We start from the raw sequence: 26,689 nt of genomic DNA, 5'->3' as shown, positions 1-26,689 counted from the left end.
TCCTCAAAGTTCGAGGTTCAGACGGCTCTAATGCATTGGTCGGCTGTGCACAGTGTCCCTCTGGGCTTACCGTAGTCTCTCATCAGGGCCTGCGCGGGGCGTTCGCTGTCTGGAGTCGTAGCCTCGGAGCTGCCTGCGCTAGCGTTGCTGATGCCGCTGTTATTACGACTGTGGCTCTTATCCAGAGAATGGCTTCCATCCACGCTGCCCTGCACAGAGCAGAGACACAATGGCATTTTTAATTGGTGAACTGTGATTGCTCTTCATCTGCATCTACTTCAAGCTCTCTCTGAACTCACTGAGCTCATGAACAAATAGAATCGTACCACTTCATCTTGAGCACCAACAGACTCCAAAAGAGCCGAATCCTGGACGATATTCAGCATTGCCGCTGTAAAAACAGACACACATGCAATTATTATTGACACTTATCACTATTAAAAGTGCAAAAAATCATCAACTCACAAAAGACTTTAAAGATTTTAAAATCACTACATACTGTTTTTATGGCATATTGCTTCTATTAAAATAACAATAAAAATATTTTTTAAATATTACATGATATAGTTAATAGGATTGATTAGTTTTTATAAAATATTGTAACAACAACAATAATAATACGGTTATTATTACGTTTTCATATTCTAAAATAATAATATAAAATAATGGTATAATTAACTTTTATAAAATAATGTAAGAATAATTGTTATTATCATCATTGTTATTATGTTAATATAATTAAATATTAATATAGTTAATTATTTTTATAAAAATGTAATAATAATAATAACAATAATAATAATTATTATTTTTATTTTGTATCCTAAAACAATGATATTAAATATTAGTATAATTAACTTTTATAAAATAATGTAAGAATAATTGTTATTATCATCATGACTTTTATTATGTTAATATAAATATTAATATAGTTAATTATTTTTCTAAAAATGTAATAATAATAATAATTACTATTATTATTTTACGTCCCAAATAATCTAACAATATAAAATATGAATTTATTTAATTAGTTTTTATAAAATAATTTAACAATAATAAATAAATAATAATAACTAACAATAATAATAACTATATTTTTTTAATATAATAATATAAAATATTAATTAGCTTTTATAAAACATTGTAACAACAACAATATGATTATTATTAATATTATTTTATATTCTAATATAATAATATGAAATATTAGCATAAATAATTCGCTTTTATAAAATAATTTATTAATAATAATTAATAATAATAATAATTGAATATAACACAAAATATTAAAACTTAATTAGCTTAACTAATGGCTGCTGGACATTTTTATATGAGTTCAGTCACAAGTTTGTGTATATCAGGTATTAAGGTTTTGAACAAGGCTCATCCAATCAGGTTTTAGAGCCTGAACTATGTTTTACAATATTTCAGTAAATGCACATATTGATCAGGCAGCTGTACCTAGTATCATCTGTGTATTGATCGAGTCCGTCTCTGTTTGCAGGGCACCAATCAAAATATTGACCAATCGCAGCTTCAGGGAGAGGAAGGTGACCGCCTTGTCATGAAGAGAGTTGTCATCATTGCTGAATTTCCCCTCTAACAGAACCTGCAAATGCAATTAGAAAACCACAGCCTATTAAACTTGTATTTTTATCTCAGAAAAGTCGAGTTACGGAGTAAATGACTAAATGCTGAAGCCAGATCTGAAGCTTTTCACCTCTGATTTGACGTTGCCGAAGTGGTGAGGAAGAGGAAGCATGGACAGCAGGATATGGATGGAAGCTCTTCTCAGCTCCGTGGGGTTCACATACGACTTAAACTTAGATAATTCTCTGTTGGTGCAGAAGAAACGTGCATTAAAAACATAGCGTGGAGTCATATTTTGGATACGATTTCTCAGAAATCAGAAAGCATCGCTCACCGATCCGGCAGGATGGTCTCCAGCGCTGATATGAAGTAAGGAACCACAACATTGATCCCTTTGAGATCGGAGCAGAACAGAGCCGAAGAGTTGAGGATGATGCTGGCTAAAACCGGCCTGCAAATGAAGTCCGATATCTGAAGCCCCTGGATGAGGACCATGTAGAACCTGACAGAACAGAACATCAGATACAGAACACAGGTTCACTTGTTTGGTTACACTAGCGGATGAACACTAGTTTGGAATAATTACTTGTGCTTCCTGAGGTTGCATTTATTGAGTCAAAAATACAGTAAAAAATTTGAAATATTATTGTAATTTAAAATAACTGTCTTCAATGTGAATCTCTGTTAAACTGTAATTTATTTCTGTGATGCACAGCTGAATTTTCTGCATCATTACTCCAGTCTTCAGTGTCACATGATCTTCAGAAATCATTCTAATAGCTGCTCAGTTATTAGCAATTATTACTGGTGCTCAATTATTAATAATGGTTCTTCCTACTATCAAGGTTGAACAGTTGTGCTGCGTCATATTTGGGTGGAAACTGACATTTAATATCAGAATGTTCAAAAAAACAGCATTTTTAAACTTAGAACTCTTCAATTATGTATAATGCATTATATATTTTCATAAATAACTATAAGTTATAATGCATAATAATATTTGAAGGTTTGTTTTTCATGTGCTTTAATGAATTACACTTTCTAAAGGTGTAACAATGAATATCGAGTTATAATGTATTATAACAGCGGTTATAGTTTTTCATGAGATCATGCATTGCTTTATAAGGTGCATTACAAGCCATATTTAATGCATTAAAACTACTTTTATAATGCATTAAGTAAAGTGTTACTGAAATATTTTATAACATTATAAAAGTCACTTTTGATCAATTTATGGTGTCTACTTTTAGTTGATTTCTTTCAAATAAATCCAGCCTTGGTGAGCAAAAGAAACTTCTTTCAAAAACCTTCAAAATATTCTAACTTATGACTAGTAGTGTAACGATTGAGGAGGGAACAGCTGGTGATCACCTGGACAGGTACACTGGAAGGATGTCCTCTCCCGTCTTCTTACTGCAGAAGATCCTGCACAGCGTCCCACACGCTTCAGCTCGACCCGACTCGTAATTATCAGGAAACTCATTGGCGTCGAACATTGGGTTGGACACCATGGTGTCTGTGGACATCTGAGAGCCTTTACGTCTCAGTTCAACTCCAGCTTGAGTCGCCAGGGCTGAGAGAGAGACAGAGAGACAGAGAGAGACACAAGAGCAAACACTCAGTGACGCTTTACATGCGAAGCGCAGGAGGCCAGGACAGGGATTACCGACAAAGAGATCTTCAGACCGGCAAAACGCAGAATCATTTGCTCGAATCTGCTAAATACGACATAAACATAAACATCATAAACATCAACAAAACTACTTTTCTGTAAAACTGCAAAAATTTCTTTTTGTAAAAATTGCTACATAAATACTGTATATCTGAATCAATTCTTGGATTGGTTTTCTTAACATATAGTGTACAAAATATAGTGTAATTAATTAAAATAATAACAATAATCATTCGTAATAATATTTTTCTAATATAATACAAAATAATAAAGTTAATTAGCTTAAATAAAATATTGTAATAATAATAATAATAATTATTATTATTATTACATCAAAATACCTCAAAAAGCATGCTGTTGATCTTTAGGTCAATAGCAATAATTGGTCATTTTGGGGTCTTTGTCGGCAAGTCATTTGGAGAACGAAGTCCCAAAATTTGCTTTAGTCCCAAAAGTTGGGGTTTTTTGAATCCGGGGGCAGTCCCTGTTTTTAAGACTCAGTTGGATTTCATATAAACAAAGTTGATTAAAGGGCCCAATTTCTAACCCACACCAAATTTAAAGGATACTCCACCCCAAAATAAAAAGTTTTTTTCAATTCCCCCCCATGTGTTCCAAACTAAAAGCTTGTTGTCTTAAACCAATTTAAGATATTTTGGATAAAAACCGGGAGGTTTGTGCTGCCCATAGCTGCCAAAATAAAAAACGTGTCAAGGTAGGAAAGGGGGAAAAGTTTCGTCGAATACCCATCTCCCTAAACGTCAATCTGGGTTTATGAAGCGCGGGAACACTTTTGTGCGGAAAACAAAAATAACAATTTTTAAAAATTCCTTTGTAAAAACATCTCCGGCCCCAATCCTGTTTTTCTTCCCCCCCTTTAAACCTAAAAACTAAAAAAACGGCCCTTGTGGTGGGGGATATCGAAGAAAAGGTTAAACCCCAAGGGGGCTGGAAAAGAAAGTTGAAAAAGATTATTTTTGTTTTTTTCCTTAAAAAAAGTTTTCGTTTCAAAAACCCCAAATTCCCCTCAGGGCTTTTCTAAACCCCAATTTCCCCCTTTCCCCCCTCCTTTTTAGGGGGCGGGTCTAGGGGCGTCCAAGCCCCCCGGTTTTCATCCAAAATTTTTAAAGTTTTTCCGAAGCGAAAAAAGGGGGAGGGGGGGAAAATTTAAATACAAAACTTTTTTTTTGGGTGGAGTCCCAAAGCAATAAGGCACAATTCGAAAAAAACTGCCCAAAAACCCACAAATGCAAAATTCCAAAAAAACAAAAAAAAGAACTAGAAAAGAGGAAATTAATCAAATGTAACAAAACAAAAGTGTCAAATCCGGGGAAAAAATCAAAAAAACCCTGGTTGGTGTGTTTCTTTGGAAAAAGATCGTTAGAAAGGGTCCTTCGGAGATGGTTGGGTGGGAACGGGGTTTAAATGATGGCGGGTGTTCGGGGGGAAGGATCAAGGCAAAAAACACTCGGCCCCCTCGGATCCTAAACTTTGTGCAGTTGAAAATGGATTTGGGCGCAGCAAAAACCCCCCCGGACCTTTAACCAAGCGTGTATGGAAGTCTTTTGCCCCAAGAAAAAAAGTACTCAAAAAGGGAGTGCAGTTAAAAAAGAAAACCAAAAGACAAGTTAACAAACTGAAAAGAACCAAAAACCCCGGGGAAGCTTGTGTTTCCCACTTTTCAATTTAAAAAAAAATTTTAAAAATGTTGCTGAAGATAAAAGAGATTTAAAAGGAAACAAAATAAAGAACCAAATCAAATTTCAGGCTTTAAAGGGTTTTTTGCTTTTTTCTTTTAAAGCCCTTTAAAAAATTTTGGACCCCAAAAAAAGAAAAAGAAAAAAAAAGGGAAAAATTTTCCCAAGGATTAACCAAACCCCAAAATTTAAAAAATTCAAAAAAAAAAAACCACTGTTTGAAAAAATTTACATGGAAAACCAAAAAGTAAAAACAATTTTAAAAAAAAATTGAGGATAATTCTTAAATATCAAAAAAAATGATTTTAAAATGTCACCAAAAAAAGAAATTTTGTGAAAAAATGCCATTGTAAATCCCATAAAACCCCCTTTAAAAAGGAAAAAAAAAACTAAAAACCCCCCAATTTTAATTTTTAACCTCGTAAGCCAAAAACTTTTTTGAAAAAAAAATCCCCTTTTCCTTTTTCTTCGCTAAAATTGCCAATTTTTTAAAATTATTGCTTGTTGTCAAACCTTTTAAAAAGGTTTTTTTGGGGAAAAAGTTTTTTGGGTTTTTTTTTAAATTTTTTTTTTACCCAAAACACTTTTTCCTAGAGGGTTTTTATACTGTTTTGGTTTAGTTTTGGGTTAGCTGGTTGTTTTTCTTTTGCCCCAATTAAAGAGGAGGGGGGGATTTTGGATGTTATATTTTTTTCTATTTAACCCATCACTGAGGTTTTTTGGGCACTTTTCAATTTTTTTTTTTTTTTTCCCAAAAATGAAAGCAAATCCTTTCATTTATGCGGGGTGTGGCCCTTTTTAAAAAAATTTTATTTTTTTGGGTTAAAAATTTTTTAAAAAAATTTCAACTTTCAAAATCCCTTGGGAAATTTTACAAGCAAATTTTTTTTTTTTTTTTTTTTTTAAAAAGAAAAACAAAAAAACCATTTTGTTTGGGGGCCCCCCCCCCCCCCCCCCAAAATATATTTGAAAAATTTGAAATAAAGGGCCTTTTTTTGCAAGCCATGTTTTTATTGTTTTTAAAAAAAATTTAATTTTTTTTTTTAATTTTTAAAAATCCCCCTTTTCAAAAAACCCAAACAAAAATTTTTTTTTTTTTTTTTTTTTTTTAAAAAACCCCCCCCTTATTTTTTTTTTTTTTTTTTTAAAATGTTCAAAGAAAAAACAACCAAATTTTTTTTTTTTTTATTTTTTTTGGATTACAACCTAAAAGGGGAAAAGTAAGAAGGATTAAACAACCGAAAAAAGGTGGGGGGGGGAAAAAAAAAAAAACAAAAATGGGGGCCCGGGAAAAAAAACCCATTTTTGTTATTTTTAATTAGGACCCCTTTTTAGTAAAAAAAAAATAAGTAAAAAAAAAAAAAACCCTTTAAACAAAAATAGGTAAAACCTTTTTTTTTTTTAAATTGGGGGGAAAGGTCCCGCCTTTTATTTTCCCCCCAAATTAAGGTTTTTGGATTTGTTTTTTTTGTTTTTTGGTTAAACCACACACATCCAAAAAAATTAGTTGGGTTTTTGAATATTGACCCAGTGTTAAAAAAAAACGTTTGTTTTTTTTTCCCCCCCCCCAAAAAAAAAAAATTTTTTTTGTGATTTATTAAACCCTTTTTTTTGTTTAAAAAAAAAAATGTTCCAAAAGTTTTTTTTTTTTTCATAAATGCCAAATTTTTACGAAAACAAAAATTTTTTTAACCAGTTTTTTTTTTTTGGGGAAAAAAAAAAATCCCTAAGGCAAAGGTTTTTTTTTTTTTTTTAAAAATTTATTAATCCCCCCCCCCCAGTAAAATTTTTTTTGTCCACATTAACAAATAAGTTTGGGAAAAAAAAAAAATTACCGACTGGGTTTTGTTTTTTTTTTTTTAATTTTTTTTTCCCAATTTATTGAAAAACGGGAAAAAAAAACAAGATGGGGGAAAAAAAAAATTTGGGCAATAAAAAACAAAAAAATTGTTAAATTGAAAAAAAATTTTTTTTAAAATTGGCCCTTTTAATAAGCCGGAAAAAAATAGAAAAAAGCCCCCCCAATATAATGACCATTTGGCCAATTCCAAAAAAAATTTTCTTTTTTAAAAAGAATAAAAAATTACAACCTAAAGAAAAAAACCTTATTTGTTTATTATTGTCCCGGTTTGGTTTTTTTTTTTTTTTTTTTTTGCCCCTTCTCCAGTTTTTTTGTTTCCCCCCTTTTTCCCTGATAAAAAAAAAAAGAAATTTGAAGACGCCCTTTTTTTTTGTGGGGTGAGGGGTCCCCCAAGCCCCCCCCACCCCCCCCCAAAATAAAAAAATGGAAAAAACTTCTCAACAAAACAACCAATAAAAACCTTTTTTAAGGATGATAAAAAATAAAGAAAGTTAGGACCCCCCCCCCCCCCCCCACCAAAAGGGTTTTTAAAAAAAAAAACAATTATGGGGGTTCCCCCCCCAAAAAAGTTGGGGGGGTGGGGGGATCTTCAAAACCCCGTGTTCAAAGCCCCCTTTTTTTTTTATGAACCCAAGTTAACTTTATCTAAAAGTTTAAACAAAGCCCCCTGTCACACCCCCCGCCAATGGGGTGGGTAAAAAGCATAAGAAGGGTAAAAATTCCCCCTTGCGGGGGGTTTATGACCTTTTTTTTTTTTTTTTTCGAACACACCCCCTGATCCATTTATTTTTTTTTTTTTTTGCCCCCCCCCCCCGGCACAATGGGGTCCCCCCCCACCCATTGTTAATTGTTTGGGTTTTTTTTCCAATTTAAAAAATTTTTTTTTTTCCCCCCAACACAAATTTTTTTGTTGTATTTTTTAAGGGGGGTCCCCCATTTCTTGGTGGGAAAGGGGTTCCCCTTTTTTTTTGGTTTTTTGTGGGGGGGGGGGGGTTTTTGGAAAAAATTTTTTTCCTTGTGGGGGGGCCCCCCTTTGACCGTTTTTTGTGGTTTTTTTGTTGGACCCCCCCCAATTTTAATAAAAAGTTTTTTTTAATTTTGACAACACGGTAAAAAATGAAGAATTTTTTCACCAAACAAGTTTGGGGGGGCGGGGGGGGGGTCCCCCGTTTTTTCCCCCCCCAAAAATAAAAAAAAAAAAAAAAACGGGAAAATTTGGATTAAAGCTTTTGGAAACCCCACAAATTATTTTGGAAAAAAGAACCCCCCCCCCCCCCCCCAATTTCCCTCACCACGAAAAAAATAAACCGGTTACTTCAAGTTTCCCTTTTTTTTTAAAAGAATTAAAACCCAATCAAAAAAGGGCAAAAAAATTGGGGGGTTTTAATTTTTTTTTTGTTTTTTTTTTTTAAATTAATAAAAATTACAATGATCCACTTGGGGTTTCCCGGTTTTCCCGGCATAAAAAAAAAAAAAACTTCCGGGTTTGTTTTGCCCGCCGTTTTTTCCGAGGGGGGCGGAAAATTTTTTTTTTTTTAAAAAAAAAACCGCCGACCCGGGGCAGCCCCGCACCCCCCGCACGCCCCCCAACCCCATTTTTTTTTGCCGATGCCCCCCCCCCCCCCCCCCCCCCCCCCCCCCCCCCCCCCCCCCCCCACCCCCCCCCCCCCCCCCCCTTGGGTTCCCCCCCCCCCACCCAAAAAAAAAGGGGGGAAACCCCCCCCCGGTTTTTTTTTTTTGTTTTTTTTTTTTTGTTGCAGGTCAGGATGTTCATGTACAAATATTAAAATACATAAAACAAAACCTATACAAACACTGAAAGACCTAAAAACTCCTCTCTAAGGTCTGAAAGACCTCAAAATTCTGATTGATTTTTTTCACAGCATCTACACTAGTGTAACCACACTGGAGACGGACACTGAATGTGGTACAATCTTGCAGGTAGGAATATTTTATAAAAAAAAAAAAGGAAATAAAAACATCCTCACCAGGTAAAATAAGTAGAGAAATGAAAAACAAATGAAAACAGGGTGACCGTAGTGTTGATTCTAACACTTATCACGGTCTTACCGGTCATGCTGCTGTCTCTGCTCAGGCCGGAGTGGAGTTTACAGTGGACCAGCGCAGCGTCAAACAGCCACTGGCCAAACAGATTGAGCACGCTGTTGACCTTCGGCCGGGTCGGGGCCGGAAGCGGCCGCGGCTCGGAGCTCGTCTGGTTTGGGCTGGAGAGCGGGGAAGTGGATGACGGCTGTTGCGACACTTTGGTCTGACCACTCTGTGGAGTGGAGAGTAAATTACACAGGTTTGTAGAAGTCAACAATGAATAATGTGAATTAATGTGAAGCATTTTTGATTGAAACAGGATAATAAACAAAAATACAGCTGCAAGCAGGGATTATCGGGGTTCAAAAGCTTTAAGGCATTTAAGCACATATGTGAGCCTGGACCACAAAACCGTCGTAATGATCAATTTGTCTGAAATTGAGACTTATATGTCATCCGAAAGCTGAATAAATGTGCTTTCCATTGATGTATGGTTTGTTAGGAGGACAATATTTGAAAATCTGGAATCTGAGGATGCAAAAAAAAATCAAAATATTGAGAAAATCATCTTTAAAGTTGTTCAAATTAAGTTCTTAGCAATGCATATTACTAATCAAAAATTAAGTTTTGATATATTTACGGTAGGAAATGTAATAAATATCTTCAAGGAACATGATCTTTACTTAATATCCTAATGATTTTTGGCATAAAAGAAAAATGTATAATTCTGACACATACAATGTATTGTTGGCTATTGTTACAAATATACCTGTGCTACTTATGACTGCTTTTGTGCTCCAGGTCACATATGAAAAAAGATATAATGTATTATTTAGCAAGCCTGTAACCACCTAAATCAATGATTGAAAAAAGCATTTTTTGGCACATCCATGTAATTTACCACAGAAATATAATGAATTTTTAACATTTATGACTGTTGTAGCACCACCTATGCTCGGATTGGAGAAGGTCGGAAATAAATAATGTCAAATAAAGAGCAATTTCATCGACAGCAGTGGTCCTACATGCAAAGTTGTTCAGAATGAGATCAGTCATACAATATGAAGATCTTGATTAAATGAAAATTTTTTGCGATTTGAGGTCATTTACCATAGAAATATAAGGTTTTTGAAGCCATTTTAACTGTCATAGCGCCACCTATGGTCCGATCTCTGTGAAACTTTGCATGCATGTTTAGAATCATGTCACATGTGCTTAGGATTTACAAGCTTTTGGGTAAATTTGGACACACCCCTTTTCTAAACATTTTACATTACATTTACATTTTATGCATTTAGCAGATGCTTTTATCCAAAGCGACTTACAGTGCATTCAGGCTATACATATTTTTATCAGTGTGTGTTCCCTGGGAATTGAACCCACAACCTTTTGCGCTGCTAACGCAATGCTCTACCACTGAGCCACAAGAACACTGTTATAGCTACCTAAAGGGTAAAGTTCAACATTTTTTTGATATTTATTGACCTTAATTGTACAGCAGTGTTTTTTTTCCTTAAACCAAGGAATAGTTCGCAAAAGTAGGTTTTTTACAACTTCTCAATCATTTAACAAATGCAGATTTGATTGACAGCAGCGTTTCCAGAGGCAAAGTTGTTTGGAATAAGGAGATCGATCATATGATATGAATATTGTATACATTTGACTATTCCTCCCAAATTCCTAACACACCCAAATTTCCCACAGACAAACAGGACTGCCAATCAAACAGGCCCACCAAGTTTCATTCCAATCGACCTCCGTTGACCTTTTCTAATAGGTGATCAAAATTCAATGGCCAATACCAGCCATGTTTTTTGAGAGACACAAATGTCCTTATAAATACTTGTGGTACTTTGGACAAAGACACTGCACACCAATTTTCATGTCGATCCGACAAACGGTTGCGTAGTTATAGACATTTTGTAGACATGTAGACATACATTTTACAGTTTTTTCCCCTCTTATAACGCCACCAAGCGGCAAAGCTCCACAAGATTATTAGCAATTCTGTACTTTTTACCGTCAAGCCAAGCCTTGGCACATAATTTTCTGTTTTTTATTGTCGTACCGTTGAGGTTTTGCTGGCTGTCTTGACAACAGCGGTGGTGCGGTGCCTGCGGTTATGAGGGGGAGTAGTGTTGGTTGTCGTTGAGGGCGTCGGCATACTGAGCCGATTGACAGGTGTGGGCGGAGCACTGTCTGACCGGGGGCGGGAAATACCTGAGAGACAAATCAAACAGGTGGAGAAGCAAGAAAACCATAGAATTAAAACCAATGACACATCAGAGATCACAATTGGACTCATATTCAGCCATAAAGCACCTGCCAACATGCCTAACTTTTATTTAATTGCAGGACAATATCTCAGCAGATCCATTTCAGCCCTAAAATATGAGAAAATGCAAAATGAAAGAGGCTTTTCAGATATTGCGACATCAGACAACCAAACGTCAGATGCTTCTTGGATTTTGCCATTTCAGCATCATCAGCAAGGCCTAACAATTCAGCTCTGAGAAACACAATCACTAAACAAAACTGCAAATCTTGATACAGGCTGTAGAAAAGATATTCTGAACCCTTCGTTGCATAAAACACTTTGTAAAATGAACATGTATATCCATGATGCTTCATGGTGAGTACTGATTGGGTCAGTAGTGCAAGATTCACCAACTTTAAATGGATTATTCATCATTTACACTCCCTCATGTTGTTCAAAACCTGTATGACTTTCTTTCTGTGGAACACCATCACGTTTTCACTTCAAAAATTAATAAAAAAATGTATAGTATGTAAAAGAGCAGCATAAACATTCTGCTAAATATCTCCTTTTGTGCTCCACTGAAAAAAGTATGTCACATGGGTTTGAATCATCAAGATGGTGAGTAAATGATTTTCATTATCGGGTGAATTATTCCTTTAATCCACACAAAAATCTTGAATGCAAACACAGATGTCCCTCGCATTATGAGCCTTCATTTCAGTAATTTCTTCTTGAAGTTACAGATTGAGAACATTTTTTACTAAAATGAACAATAATGTTATATAATTAGATTTTTCCTTTGCAAACGATACTTAATGAAAAGGCAGACAAGGTTACAAACAATGTTGCATCCTAATTCTAATCCTTTTTAATACTTATTAATTAATTAATGAATTAGCAAATAATAATAATAATAATGCATTTTATTTAAAGGTGTCTATCAAAACACTCAAGGACACTGCACAGTTGAATGATAATAAAGTACTAGACAACAGTACAATAAACCAACAACTGTTTAATATTAAGACTCGTTTTGAGTTCATGATTGAGTTTTGCTTATAACGCGAGGGAAACCCATTCGAAGCATTTCAAAACTTTCCAGAGATGCAATGAAATGCAACCACTAGAGACAAAGACCATACAGCATCCCAGCACAGCTGCTGATTGGCAGTAAATGCTGGAAACCCCTGCATTCAAATTTGACTATTTGCCTAAAACCTCTGTGGACATACTGATTGGCCGGCAAAGGAAACCGATCTCCCTCTTAGCATCCTCCAGAAAGCTCTACAGACATTTAAACCAAAAGAGTTTATTGATTGTTGCTTGTAAGTGGAAAGCTGATATTTTAGAGCCATTTCATCATGTATCCCTCCACCTCACAGATGGGATATCAAAGACCCCATATTAAAGAAACATGAAGGCCTGGTCACTTGTTTTCAAATACCCAATAGCCTTTAGCTTATGTCAAAATCACACTGACTGATTATGACTCAAATTTAATAAATTACATCCACTTCCTAGACGGCTGAGAAATAAAGTGCACACTGATGATCTGTAATTTACAGATGATATTGATAATGCAGGGGGAAAGGACGGACGACAAAAAAATAAATTTGTAAAAAAAAAAATGTCTCAAGTGATTAATCGCGATCAATCACATCCAAAATAAATATATATATAGACGCTCTCAAGTGATTAATCGCGATCAATCACATCCAAAATAAAAGTTTTTGTTTACATAATATATGTGTGTGTACTGTGTATATTTATTATGTACATATGAATACACACACATGCAAGTATATATTAAAGAAAAATATGTTAAGTTTATACATTTAAATTTTTTTTATATAATATCAATTATATGAATATAAATATATACATAGAATTATTTTCAGGATATATACTGTATGTGTTTTTATTTATATATAAATAATAAATATACACAGTATACACACATATTATGTATTAACTTTTTTTTGTAAAATGACTTAAAGAAAAAATTATTTCTATTTTTGTTTTTGTAAAGAAAGATTTTAACATTTTACATTTAATCATTTAGGAGACACTTTTATGCCTCCTAAAATGACTTAAAGAAAAAATTATAAATTATAAATAAATTAATTAAATTAAAAACAAAAAATAAAAATGACAGTTAATTTATTTTTTAATTAATTAAATTAATTTGTGGCATAATCTAGAATTAAATGATCTCAAAGCTACAGACAGAAACTAAATGTCACATTTTAATTTCATGAGGTCTTTAAATCAAAATGCCATTTAAATACCAGTTAGATTTTGTTTCTAAACAAAGGACAGCTGGAACAGAGGCAGACTGGGTGCCAACCAGTAAGTATGTTCACATTCATTCCGGGCAATGATTTACTCTTGTATGGGAGCAAAAACAAGGCAATTAACAAGGTAATTAACAATAGTTACTTGATTTCCACAACACACATGAATTTCTGATCTAAAAGTGCTTGTGTATGAACCAAACACCTTGCAAAATCTACAATCCTCATCAAACTCCCTTTTGATTAGTCAGTGGCGCATTATCAAATACCATAAGATGGGAGTCTGTCTCGAAAATTGTTCCGAGAGACAGCAACACCTGGGGAAAAAAATGGGATTACACAGGAACCTCAAAAAGGAAGAATCACAACATACATTATGAACATAATTTTAATAACTCCAACTAGGAAATGATTTTTATTTCTGTCCCTAATCAGGATGTGCGAGTTCTCCTCCAGAATCAGTGTGTTGGGTAGTTAAGATCACTGTTAGTTACTAACTGATTGGGTTTGGACAGGTTTAGTGTACCTATAGAGGGAAGTCTGTCTTGAATATTGCTCCTAGACACTGTGACCCCTGAGGAAACATAAAACAAGACCTCTGAAGAAATGTTAGAAATTTATATGGACACAACATGTGAACAAACCACTGAGCATGTGCAGTTATGATTAAAAACTATCACTAACCCTAACTAACTAAACCGAGATGTGACAGTCAAATTTTGACTAAATATTCACTTAACTCTTTCCCTGTCAGCATTTTTGAATAGTTGGCATCCACCGCCAGCGATTTTGGTGATTTTCACTCAAATTTGACGGCCTACAGTATATTTTGCTGTATGAATATTTGAATATGCAATACACCAAAATAAAGATCAAAGCCTCTACTTTTAATCAGTTTTATTCTAGCTTAAAGCATTCTTTTTTTTATCAACACTTATACATAGGTAAGTTTCATAAAAATGTATAATTTTGAGCAAAAAAGTGAGAAAATCACATTTTTATCAAAAACTACATCTGGATAATATTCAGTACAATTATCAAAGCATAAATCCAGTAAACACCTCCAAAGCTTGCACAGACATACACCACTTCCTGGATCAACATTTTACTTCGTAACATTATGCAGTTTTCATTTATATGCTGTCTATTGCTGATGATCGCATTATTTATCATATGCATCTGTTTACATAAGAGATCGCTCATTACTTCGTCCTGTTCACATGTGTTTTTGTTCCAGAGGTTTTGTACTCGTTCAGAAGATGTGTAATAGCGCCCCCGAGTGTATAACAGTGAAAACACGAAAAGCCGTAAAAACTTGTCAATGGCGGGGAAGCATTGTCTTCTAAAAGACGAGATAACTCGTCAATGGCAGGGAAAGAGTTAAAAACAAGAATTAATTGCTGCACTCAACAGCAGACAGAAGCGTCTCACATACTGTCTGCATGAACAAATTAATGAAATCATTTAAATTAAATTACATTTTCTATTCAGTTTAAATTCTGATTCTAAATGCCTGAATGTGCTTGAACTTATAATCAAACCAAAAATCCAATAAACCAGACTGTGCTCTGCTTTCAGAATGAAGTTACAGCCACATCGTAGTTTATAGACTGACTTGATACCCTTTTTCCATCGAAATGGTGCTGATGCTCAAAATTAAAGAGTCAAACATATCACATCACATTGAAATTGCAGCTACTTTATGAACACAAACTGGCTTTGATGTAACAATTAGATGATTCTTTAATGATTTTAGAAAGTAGATTTTTTGCTCACCGAGGCTGTATTTATTTGATCAAAAAAAGTTAAAATTGTGAAATATTTTTACAATTTAAAATAACTGTTTTCTATGTGAATCTCTGTTAAAACAAAATTTATTTCTGTGATGTGCAGCTGTATTTTCAGCATCATTACTCCAGTCTTCAGTGTCACATGATCTTCAGAAATCATTCTAATATGCTGATTTGCTGCTCAAGAAACATTTCAGATTATTATCAATGTTGAAAATAGTTGTGTTGCTTCTTATATATTAATTATTCCAAATTTTTGACTAGAAGCATATTATGTAACAAATAAAATTCATAGCGATCCCACGTGATATTTGTAAATGAAATAATTTCAGATGAACTTCGAAAAATAGAATAACGTTGAGTAGGAGTTCATCAAATTAACCTAAATCAAGCAACATTATGCACACGGTGGGCTAAAAGTGATAATGATACGAGAACAGCGCAGTTGTGTGAGTACCAGAAGAGGGCAGAGTTTCACGACACCCGAGTTTCTTACAAACAGCAACACCTAGAAATATAAAAACAGTCAAAGGCAATGTTCACACATCACTGCGACTGAGATTCAAACAGAATGATCAGGAAAATCTCATCACAGACACTAAAACAACTTCTGAGATTACTGGTTGATTGCTGTTTTAACATCATGCCAGCTTCCTTGACTATTTCCATGGTAAGTAACAAGTCGAAATGCTAAGAAACAGCCATTTAAAAAGGTTTACTTTGGATAATAATTCCAAAAATGGATTCAGTATTGACTCGGTTAGAAATTAATTCATTTACCATGGTATTTATATGCTACTTTATGGAATATCCCGGTAATACAACCACAGTAGCATCTAATAAACCAATGCAATTCATAAGAGAGCCTTGTAATGTGATCTTACCGAGGAAAGCGTCCACGAGGCAGCTGACGCCCCTCATCGCTCTGAAGAAGATCTGAGGCAGCTGTTTGAGGCACGGGTGCTGAATGACCTCGTGAGGAACGCTGTTCCCCCCCAACAACTGCTCCTGAAACTTTGGGGTGGAACTCACTATGACGGGATTGCTCAGGTCCACGGGGTTACTGAAGGAGAGAGATAGGCAAGTAATCATGATCAGAATGGATTCAGTGGACTGGGACAGTAAGCAGATGAAGTCCGCTCGCCTGCAGACCTGAGCATGTGTAGAAATCGATACCACGTCTGAGACACACAGTCGTTGTCCATCTCAGCGGGGATGAGGCTGGCGTCTTCCTCTGGCACTTTAAACGGAGGGAAGGACGGGCCGTACATGAACCGCAGCAGTCTGTGTGGACAACAAAACAAATAAAATGAAGGTCAAACAAACAAAAGCATCGACATCTGATTCCTGTAGCTCTAACAGCAGAGCATGGTGCTAGCATTGCCGAGATCAAGAGAATGCATGACCTGATAAAATGCATATCTTAATGCAATATAAGCCACTCTCAATAAATCTGTCAAATGCATAAACATAAATGTGAATTCAACTACATGGCAACATCTTGTGGTCAAAAGGTCTGTTTCAGTCTCTCTGGTGATAAAATGTACAACTCTATCACCTTTTTGGATCTTCTAAGTTTTGGTTACTTGTACTTTTTTTTTTACATATATCTCAATTTGTGTTTCAAATATTAACCAAAGGCTCATGAGTTTGTAACGACATGAGGGTGAATAAATTATTCTAATTTATTTATTTATTTATTTTATTTTTTTTTTTTGGGTGAACTATGTGCCAAAGTAGGTATATTTCAAATGAAACAAGCAATTATTTTAAAACAATTTCAGTTTTGGGACATTTTTAATAAATTTTGTGTGCATATAGTGCAATCTCAATTGGTATGATTAAATTGTTATACATGTAATTATTTTCTTTTTGGAGCTTGTTGCCTTTAATGTACAGGATTTGAACCTGCATTTCTGAAAGCACAATGATTGTGGGTCACAAACAAGCGTCTTTCACACTTTGCCATGGTTCTGACTGAGCATATAAATAAGACCCATTCTGGTGTCTGCATCAAATTAAATTTACAAACAGGATTTTATATACATAGAAAGCATATTAAATCCACGTAAAGTGTCTACTTTATGTTTCAAATAATTTTAATTTGAAAATTAAATTTCAAAATACAGGAGAAACAATGTTTCATTGTCATTCAGCATAACAGATATTTAAGGAAAATTTAAACAACATACTTATTCTGACCTGCACTTATTAAAATATATAAAGGACTAAATTGCATTATATTTTAAATGATTAAAATGTCTTGTTGACAAATGGTTAAAACCTAGTTGTTTAAAGAATCGTGGCAAAGATTAGTAAAGATTTAAAATTAGATTTTTAAGACTGCACTGGGATCTTTAAATAGTGTCTTTCAATGCCATAAAATGATTCTTGTTATAAATATGCCTGAGAAGATTTTTTGGGTATATTAAATATTGTTACACTGAATAACATTTTAGTGCATGTAAAAAAAACTTTTTGCTCAGAAAAATAAAATAAAAAAAATACACAAGGCACATTCTAATGCTATATTAAACATTTATTTATATTGTATTTATTTGTCTTTGACCTAAAGCATCAGCGGCTCAATACTGTGCAGAAATGATATTCTGTATTGTCCCGGTTAAATAAACTATAAAGCTGCAGCTCTGATGCAGGCCTACAGAACCTGGAAGTGAGAGCAGCGATGACTTTACTCCACTGCTCCACCACCGGAGGGTGATGTCTCCAGTTGGCCAGCATCTCTCGGGCCGTCTTCCAGTAGGGCGGCGTGGGGAAGCAGCGCGTGCAGGCCAGGAACCAAACCTCAAACAGCACGCTGATCAACTTCTCTGCCAGCTTCTCTGCTATTCCACCTACAGGAGACACACACAACCAGCTATACCTGTCAGACAGTCTGCCGTCTACACGTTCAGCATGAAGCACAACCATTCATTTTGACAGGACTTATAGACTAGAAAATGCACTTCATTAAAAAAAAAAAGCAGAAATGTAACCCTAGACCATAAAACCAGTCATAAGGGACAATTTTTCCAAACTGAGATTTATACATCATCTGAAAGCTGAATAGTTCCCATCAGTTTCATAAAAAACATGGTAACGTACAGAAAAAAATCAGTCATTATTCAGTATTGAAAAATCTGGAATCTGAGGGAGCAAAAAAATCTAAATATTGAGAAAATCACTTTAAAGTTGTTTAAAATGAAGTCTTAGCAATGCATATTACTAATCAAAAATTAAGTTTTGATATATTTACAGTAGGAAATTTACAAAATATCTTCATGGAACATGATCTTTATTTAATATCCTAATGATTTTTGACATAAAAGAAAAATGGATAATTTTGACCCATACAATATATTGTTGGTTATTGCTACAAATATATCTGTGCTACTTATGACTGCTTTTGTGCTCCAGGGTCACATATGTGCAGCTTGTTTTTGCTAAAATACTTCCTTAATGTATTATCGCGCTGCAAAGTCAAAATATGATTCAGAGATGCAACTAGGTAAGGGGGCTTGCTCCACATGGAATTTCTTTTAAAGTTATTTGCTAGTTAAAGTTAAAAACAACCTTTCAACATGTCATATAAATATATTCATGTATGGCTGATTTAAAAAAATATTTTACACATTTCTGCACGTTATCTTAAAACAGGAAACACAATTACATCAAAAGAGGTTCATTTGCATACTTCCCACAAAATGCAGTTTGTTTAGATGCAAAGTGTGCACCTTCTCTCATTTGTCAGTCAATGTAAGGTCTAGTTAAATGCAGAAGTTCCCTCTGTTTTAAAGGGAAACATCACTGTGTTTGTCCACGGTTGACATACGCACCTCCCACAGTGGGCGGGGCCAGAAGCGTGTCATTGATGCGCAGCAGGAAGAGCAGCAGCACCTCCCAGGTCTCTCTGGCCATGCCGGACGAGTCACGTGCCAACTTCTGCACTGCAGACAGCACCTGCTGACACAATTTAAAGTGCACCAGGCTGAAGTGTTCTGGTCTGAAAGAAAGAAGCAAGAATATTCAAAATCAGAAAGCACGAACGGGAAGTGATACACTTACTAGACAGAAAAGCCATTTTATCAGAACAAAACAAATAAATAAATATAACAAAAATTAAAATATAAAAAATAAAACACAAAACTAATCAAAGATAATCATTACAAAGCTTAAATGTTTAATCCTTTTAAGAAGATTTCTAATACATATAACAGGTATTAGTATATTAATAGTATAATAGTACACTCATAGTGAATATATATATATATATATATATATATATATATATATATATATATATATATAAAAAACAGGATTTTTGATTGTGGAAAAGGAAGCATTTATGTAATTTCATTACACATTTCTGCACTATTATCCTAAAGCAGGAAACACATTATAAATAAAATTAAAATCTTTCATCAAATTGCATTAATAGGGAAAAATAATATTTTTTGTTTTTGTTTTTTTAAATGAGATTTTATATACATTTATCATAAAGCAGTACAAAGAAAAAGTACATTTTCTTATTTTGAAAATGTTCAATACATACTTTAACACAAGCATTTAACAAGATTTTTTAATCTATCTATCTATCTATCTATCTATCTATCTATCTATCTATCTATCTATCTATCTATCTATCATTGTTTGAGCTGCAATAGACACTTTTACATTAAACTACATAAAACATAAAAAATAATATTTTTTATTTTATGAGACATTAAGTGGGCACCACTCATTGAAATAGATGTTACAACATCAATGAAGCAAACTTATGTTTGAAATTATTGTTGCATATTGTGCAATGTTTCCCATACTAAAAAAAAAAAAAATACTGTAGGTACAGTACAGTACATGTTCATCAGTGCAGTCGTGGAACAGTTTGGTGCACAGTGCATCATGGGTAATTAAAACCATAGGCCGAACACACCTGGGCAGGAAAAGGTTGTGCAAGTGTTTGAGGATGGTTTGGACGTAGAGGTTGGGCTCTTTGATGATGGGCTGTGGTATAGAGTCTCTTGGAGACACCAGGGCCATCATCCAGTCAGTGTAGACGTCCACACACAACTTCACTGTGTCTCCATCCAGCGGCAGCGTCAGGCCGTAACACAGCACCTCCATGGTCCACTTCACCTGAGGAGGTCAAGCGCAGCATTAGATGGACTGATGACTACCTAAACCGGTCTGAGATGGATCACCAATCCTTGAGCTTGACTCCCTCATGCACGCTTGTGAGTGAAACACACTGCTTCTGTCAGCAGGAAACAGAACAGTGCTGCATTCAATGGATCTGCATTTTTGTGCAAATATTTTCAAACAGCATCAGTTGCCATGAGCTGGATCAGAGGTCAGAAAAGAGGTCCGAAAAAACAAAACAAAAAAACAATCAGAGGCCAAAGAGGGAATGGACAGGATTTCCTCTCCTCTTATCACAGTACACAGAAGCCTACAGGAACCACACACCCGATGCAATGGAAGTCAGTGCAACACACACACACACACACACACACACACACACACACACTGCACACACGCACACGCACACCACACACACGCACAACACACACGCACACACACACACACACACACACACACACACACACACACTTGCATTTGTGGTTTAAGGGGACACTCTATAGGCGTAAATTTTTTAATACTGTACAAACTGTACTTTATATCTGCCTACACTTAAACCTACCACTTACAGAAAACTACTGGCAATTTTTAAATTTCAATAAAACATTCTTTTGTATGTTGTTTTAAGCTTTTTGTTTTATGAGGACGCAGGAAGTGTAATCATAAACCATGTTTACATTGTAGTACCCATGTCATTATACACATTTGATCCTCATAAACAATATACCAGTACACACACACACACACACACACACACACACACACACACACACGCACACGCACGCACGCACGACACACACACACACACACACACACACACACACACACACACACACAAACACAATATTTCAAATGAAGGTTTTTGAGCAGCACTAAAACCCACCCAGACACACAAACAAACAACAAATTTTTTCACAGATCACAGCATGTGTCTCATTTTAGATCAAGACGTAACTATCACAGCATGTGTCTCATTTTAGATCAAGACGTAACTCGAGCAGCTTGTTTTGCTTCTAACCAAATTATGCAAATATAAACGACTGAGGAAACGACAGTGCACCTTTTAACTTCCTAATAAAATCTAACTTTATTAGGAACTGCAACATTATACAGTTTACATCAAATAGAGCTCATAAAGTCAATTTGTAGGCCAATCCAGAGGCTAATTCACCATCAGTGAAACGGGTTTTTGGAAAAGCAGTTTTGGATTTATAAATAAACAAGATCAGTGGTTATCATTACTTAAAGAGACGTTTTGAAGTCGCGGTTTTGCTAAAAAAAAAAAAAACCTTGATAAAATAACTTCTACAAGTATAGAATAACTTCTATATATATATAAATATTTATTTATTTATTTTATTTTTTTTATGAGAAATTTAGGAAATAAAGAAGTGCTTTCAAACGATTAATCACATCCAAAATAAAAGTTTTTGTTTACATAATATATGAGTGTGTGCTGTGTATATTTATTATGTAAATATAAATACAAACACATGCATGTATATTTAAGAAAAATACGTTATGTTTAAAAATGTAATAAATGTATATATAATATAAATATATATACATGTAAATATTTTCAATATATATACTGAATGTGTGTGTATTTATATATACATAATAAACAAGCACAGTACACATACATATATTATGTAAATAAAAACTTTTATTTTGGATGCGATTAATCATTTGACAGCACTAAAATAAAGATAAAACAGGCTAAAGTAATTCAAATGAAATAATAGATGCACATAGTGTAAATTTTCATTTATAAAACAAATAAAGCAAAATACAGTTGCATTGTCAACAATTGGTATTACAATGAGGAGGTGGTTTATGAGGACATTTTCAGTGCCCCCGTAATTCAAAACGCTTTTTTGAAAATCCAAAAATGCACAAATGTTCCTGTGAGGGTTAAGGTTAGGTGTAGGGTTGGTGTAGGGCAATAGAAAATACAGTTTGTACAGAATAAAAACCATTACGCCTATGGAGAATCCCCATAAACCACATGAACCATCTGTGTGTACACACTTGATAAATGAGGGCCCTGGATGTTGCTCTTGAGCTCAGCAGAAGTTAACAGTTAACAGTCTGAATTAATTCAAACATGCCACCCAGTAAGTCAACCTTGAATTCCTGCACAGCCTCGGCTTTGACCTGAAGACTCTTCACATGTGAGAGATGTTATCAAACACACACACACACACACACACACACTTCTTACCTCCTTGTCAGTCTTGAGGAGGCACTCAGACGGCGCTCCTCCGAGGGGCCGCACCACAGCGTTTGCCACGTCTCGCCCCACGCCGGGAGGGTAAGTGTGTAAGACGCTCAGGTGGCCCTGATCATGCTGGACCACCAGGTGTAAAGACCGCCACTCAGAGTACATGACCGCGACTTCTGCTGGATCTGACTGCGTCTGAGGAGAGACGCAAACCAGACGCACAATCACAGGTTTGAAGGCTGAGACTTCAGATGTGAGGAATAATTTAACAACACAGCCGGTACACTAAATAATATTAAATAATCTTTGGCAGATCACACGCACACACACACACACACACACACACACACACACACACACACACACTAACACACACACACACAAACACACACAAGCATCAAACAATTAGAACATGTCCTGTTTATTTAAAAAAATTATAATTTTGTCATATATTTTTACCACGATTTACAGAAGACACCCACAAAAATGTAAATAACTATATCCATACTTTAAATAAAAATAAAACACACATATATTTGAATAAATCAGTTTACATACAGTACGTTAAATTAAATGTATCTGTTACATTACTTCCCCCATATTTTGACATTTTATTTTTACAAACGTTTACAAAAGAAACATTAAAGTAGACACGTTACTTGCGATTAATATGCTTTTATGTACTGTATATACATATTTAATGAATACATACATATATATATATATATATATATATATATATATATATATATATAACCACGTATCTTTAACCCTACATACATACACATTTATATACAATTTTTTTTTTATTTAGGAATTTATTTTATTTAGCACACACACTTTTTATTTATATTTAATTTAAATAAAATATTTAAATATTTAATAATTGTGTCTTTTTTATTTTTTTAATTGTTTACTTAAAAATTTGTACTGTTGTGCACACACATAAAAAAATTATATTTAATTTAAATGTACTGTATCTATATTTATATACCAAATAAATAAATGTACAACTTACAAGTATGTGTGTATAATTTATTATTACCCCCCCAACACACACACATATATATATTTTTTTTTTACAGTAAATAAATAGAGAGAGAGATAGAGGGCATTACGTATAATTACATATATAATAACTACTCATTTACATACATAAAAAACACTATACACTTCTATGATCACACACACACACACACACACACACACACACACACACAGAAGAATAGCATGGTTCATGTCTAAAAAACATTATGGATGTTAATTCATGAACGTTAATTCAAAGAATACCATAATGTTACCATGGCACTTTTTGTCTCGGAGCATGTGTTACTATAGAAATATCGTATGCAGTCTCTTATTGTACGACCACCAACAGATAAATAAACAGATAAATAAACAGATAAATTCAGATGATGTTTTCAATTCCACTTCCGTAGCCTCTGTGTTTGTTAGCCTCTGTGCTAACCGATCGGATACGAGTCAATGAAGCCTTAAATCCTAACACAAAAGTTCACATTCATATTTACACATTCATTTTACGCCCTCAGACAATTTATATGCAAATTATACACTCATTTTATACAAGAGGGCGAGACGCTACAGTCTATTAGCAGCTAGCTAGCTAAGCTAACACAGACTGCTTCCCAATGATGACAGGAATTAAAACCACTAATTAATTGCTAAACGTTCAAACAGTCGAGCAAAAAACAAGATTACCTTCCCTGCGTATGAATAAACCAGGCAAAAATCTTATATCTGTAGTAGTTTTTGACGCTTTGGCGCGAATTAATCAGATAACGGACGTTTGCTTGACAGTTGATTTTTACCTCACGAATGCTTCAAAACAAACGGATGACAGCTGTCAATCATCGGAACAGATGACAGCTGTCAATCATCGGACACTGCTGCTCATCAATTTCTTCGAAGTCATTAACATTTAAATCAAAGAGTTAGTGTTAAAAAGCTTTGTATACACTGTAGCAGGCCGCATTGCGGGACTGTGGCGGTGTCTCAAAATCTACTACGCTAGCTTACTAGATAGCGCACTTCGATTCAAGACAAAGCTGAACGGACTCTGCTAACATGTTTCCGTGTCTCCTTTGCCTCAGAGTACGCTGTAAGCAAGCAGCACACTTGGATATGAAACTATAACGCCACATAGTGCTGCCTACTTAGGCAGCTCGCTAGGTTTTGGTACGCGGCCCATGTGACAGTTGACCGAACCGGACACACAAACGCAACGCAGACTTATGAATAAACCGCGTTACCTGATTCGGTTCACATATCAATCAGTCGGTGTTTCTGGTGATTTCGCGGGTTTGATCGAGCAGCATGTTTGTCGCTAGATCCGATGAGATCAGACCCGCCTCTCCATCGTCTGCACGGGCGGCGGGGGTTTGGCTGGCTGCGGTGGCTGATGTGAACGAATCGTTCGTTTGAACCGACTCTCCCAAATGATTCAATCGCACAGATTCGCCGGCGTTTGTAAATCACTCGACTCTGTGCTGTGATGTTGATGTTGTAAACATAAACAACGTCACAATATTGTCTCTCAGGCTAAGAAATAAACACAATCACAGTGCTAATATCAAACAGTATCATATAATAGTATAATAGCGACGACGACGTCAGACAGTATAACCATGGTAATTTGATGAATATAATTATATTTAATATTAGCATATTCATGAGATGGTATAATAAATGCTAGTAATTCGATTAAATTAGCATAACATGTATACATGTTTAAAATCTTGGCATTTAATGATAGAAAACTTGTTTAAAACGTTTTACTTTTACATTTAATTATTTTATCCAAAGGGACTTGAGCGCAAATAAACAATCAAAACAACAAAAGAGCAACGTTATATAAGTTTTATTCGTGAAATGCCACTCATAATCAAATCTGTTGGGATCTCATTTGGAAAATTTCTATTTTATATTTCTGCGAGTCGGCGATTCGTTTGTATTGAACCGGTTCTTTAAAACGAAGCATCCGAGCGAATCGATTTGATCAAATGGATCTGCATCGAGGAGAAAGACACGCAAATATATTTAGGGCAGGTGTTGAATGATGTACAGTTGTGGAGGGTAAAATGTTTTGCTAAAGGGTCACAGTGTTGGATTGTTTGCTGTAATTGATTCTTAATCTGTTCATTACATAGACTGTAAAAAAATAATGTGCTCTAAAATGAATATGTTGAAAACAGCGCCCTCGTTTGTAGGAGAAGATCAAATGCGCCCTTTGGTGATTTTCACAAATGTGTTTTTCTATTCATCCATTTGTATTTCAGCTTTCAGTCAGAGCACATTTTGACCAAATCAAATTAGCGGAATGTTAATTATAATGACTTTTCATACTCAATTCAAAGCAATCATTATTTTAAAGCCAATCTGTGAATATGCAACACAATAATCAGTTTAATAACTGCATCATTTATTTAAAGTAGTTGTTTAGTAAATGGCTTAATTAAATCAGTAACCATGGCAACTGTAGTTGTGACAAAATGTAATTATTACTAGCTGCAATTGTTGCTGTAAAACCATAATAAATGCTTTTAGAATCTTTATTTATTTGTGGCTTAGTCTATTATAGCTACTATTATTGTAACTAACTTTAGTATTTTGTTTGACATTTATCGGGGAGAACAATATAAACAGAGCATCTGGGAGTTTGGAAGCAGTTATAAAAGTGAAAAGTATTCTCCAAACCTCTTTGTCAGGCTCGCAGAACGCTGTCAGCGTGGTTTGGCATCCGTATAGCAGGTCCTTTAGATGTCAGGATCATTGGCACTGCACACTGCACTTAATATAATAACCCGAGGAGATATCAATTATTCAGGAGGAGAGTATTTACTGCATTGAGAAAGTGCACATCTGTCTGTTGTGCTGAGTCTAAAACTGATCCTGAAACCCGATTACTGTTTGTTGTCTGATTTTGTGTTTATGTGTGGTTTGGTTGTCTTATGTTGTTCTGGTGCTTCTCTGCTAGCTCTTGAATTTGGTTAGTTAGAAAGGGAAGAAGGGAAGGTTTGTATGCTGGTTTGCTTAGGCTGTAGTTATTCTGTTTGGTGATATGTGTTTGTGTGTGTGTGTGTGTGTGTGTGTAAATGC

At 34.7% G+C, this 26,689-nt stretch overlaps 1 protein-coding gene across 1 annotated transcript in view; it reads right to left on the bottom strand.

The window, feature by feature from the left end:
• The window catches only part of LOC109092086 (ral GTPase-activating protein subunit beta-like), a 38,964-nt gene extending 13,962 nt beyond the window's left edge, over nt 1-25,002 (bottom strand). Inside the window, exons 1-15 of the mRNA XM_042726684.1 lie at nt 24,844-25,002; nt 22,574-22,768; nt 20,144-20,346; nt 19,047-19,213; nt 17,879-18,065; nt 16,363-16,494; nt 16,095-16,273; nt 10,935-11,086; nt 8,891-9,098; nt 2,962-3,163; nt 1,925-2,092; nt 1,721-1,835; nt 1,462-1,609; nt 327-391; nt 71-209 (exon numbers count right to left, since the gene is read on the bottom strand). Coding sequence (XP_042582618.1) covers nt 71-209; nt 327-391; nt 1,462-1,609; nt 1,721-1,835; nt 1,925-2,092; nt 2,962-3,163; nt 8,891-9,098; nt 10,935-11,086; nt 16,095-16,273; nt 16,363-16,494; nt 17,879-18,065; nt 19,047-19,213; nt 20,144-20,346; nt 22,574-22,738 — 2,230 coding nt within the window. The 5' untranslated portion in view covers nt 22,739-22,768; nt 24,844-25,002. The remainder of the gene's footprint in view (nt 1-70; nt 210-326; nt 392-1,461; nt 1,610-1,720; nt 1,836-1,924; nt 2,093-2,961; nt 3,164-8,890; nt 9,099-10,934; nt 11,087-16,094; nt 16,274-16,362; nt 16,495-17,878; nt 18,066-19,046; nt 19,214-20,143; nt 20,347-22,573; nt 22,769-24,843) is intronic.
• Nucleotides 25,003-26,689: the final 1,687 nt, after the last annotated feature.

The sequence above is a fragment of the Cyprinus carpio genome, chromosome B6 (assembly GCF_018340385.1).
Source record: "Cyprinus carpio isolate SPL01 chromosome B6, ASM1834038v1, whole genome shotgun sequence".
Taxonomy (NCBI): Eukaryota; Metazoa; Chordata; class Actinopteri; order Cypriniformes; family Cyprinidae; genus Cyprinus; species Cyprinus carpio.
The sequence above is the reverse complement of the archived record's forward strand: the minus strand, read 5'-3'. Positions and strand labels throughout refer to the sequence as shown.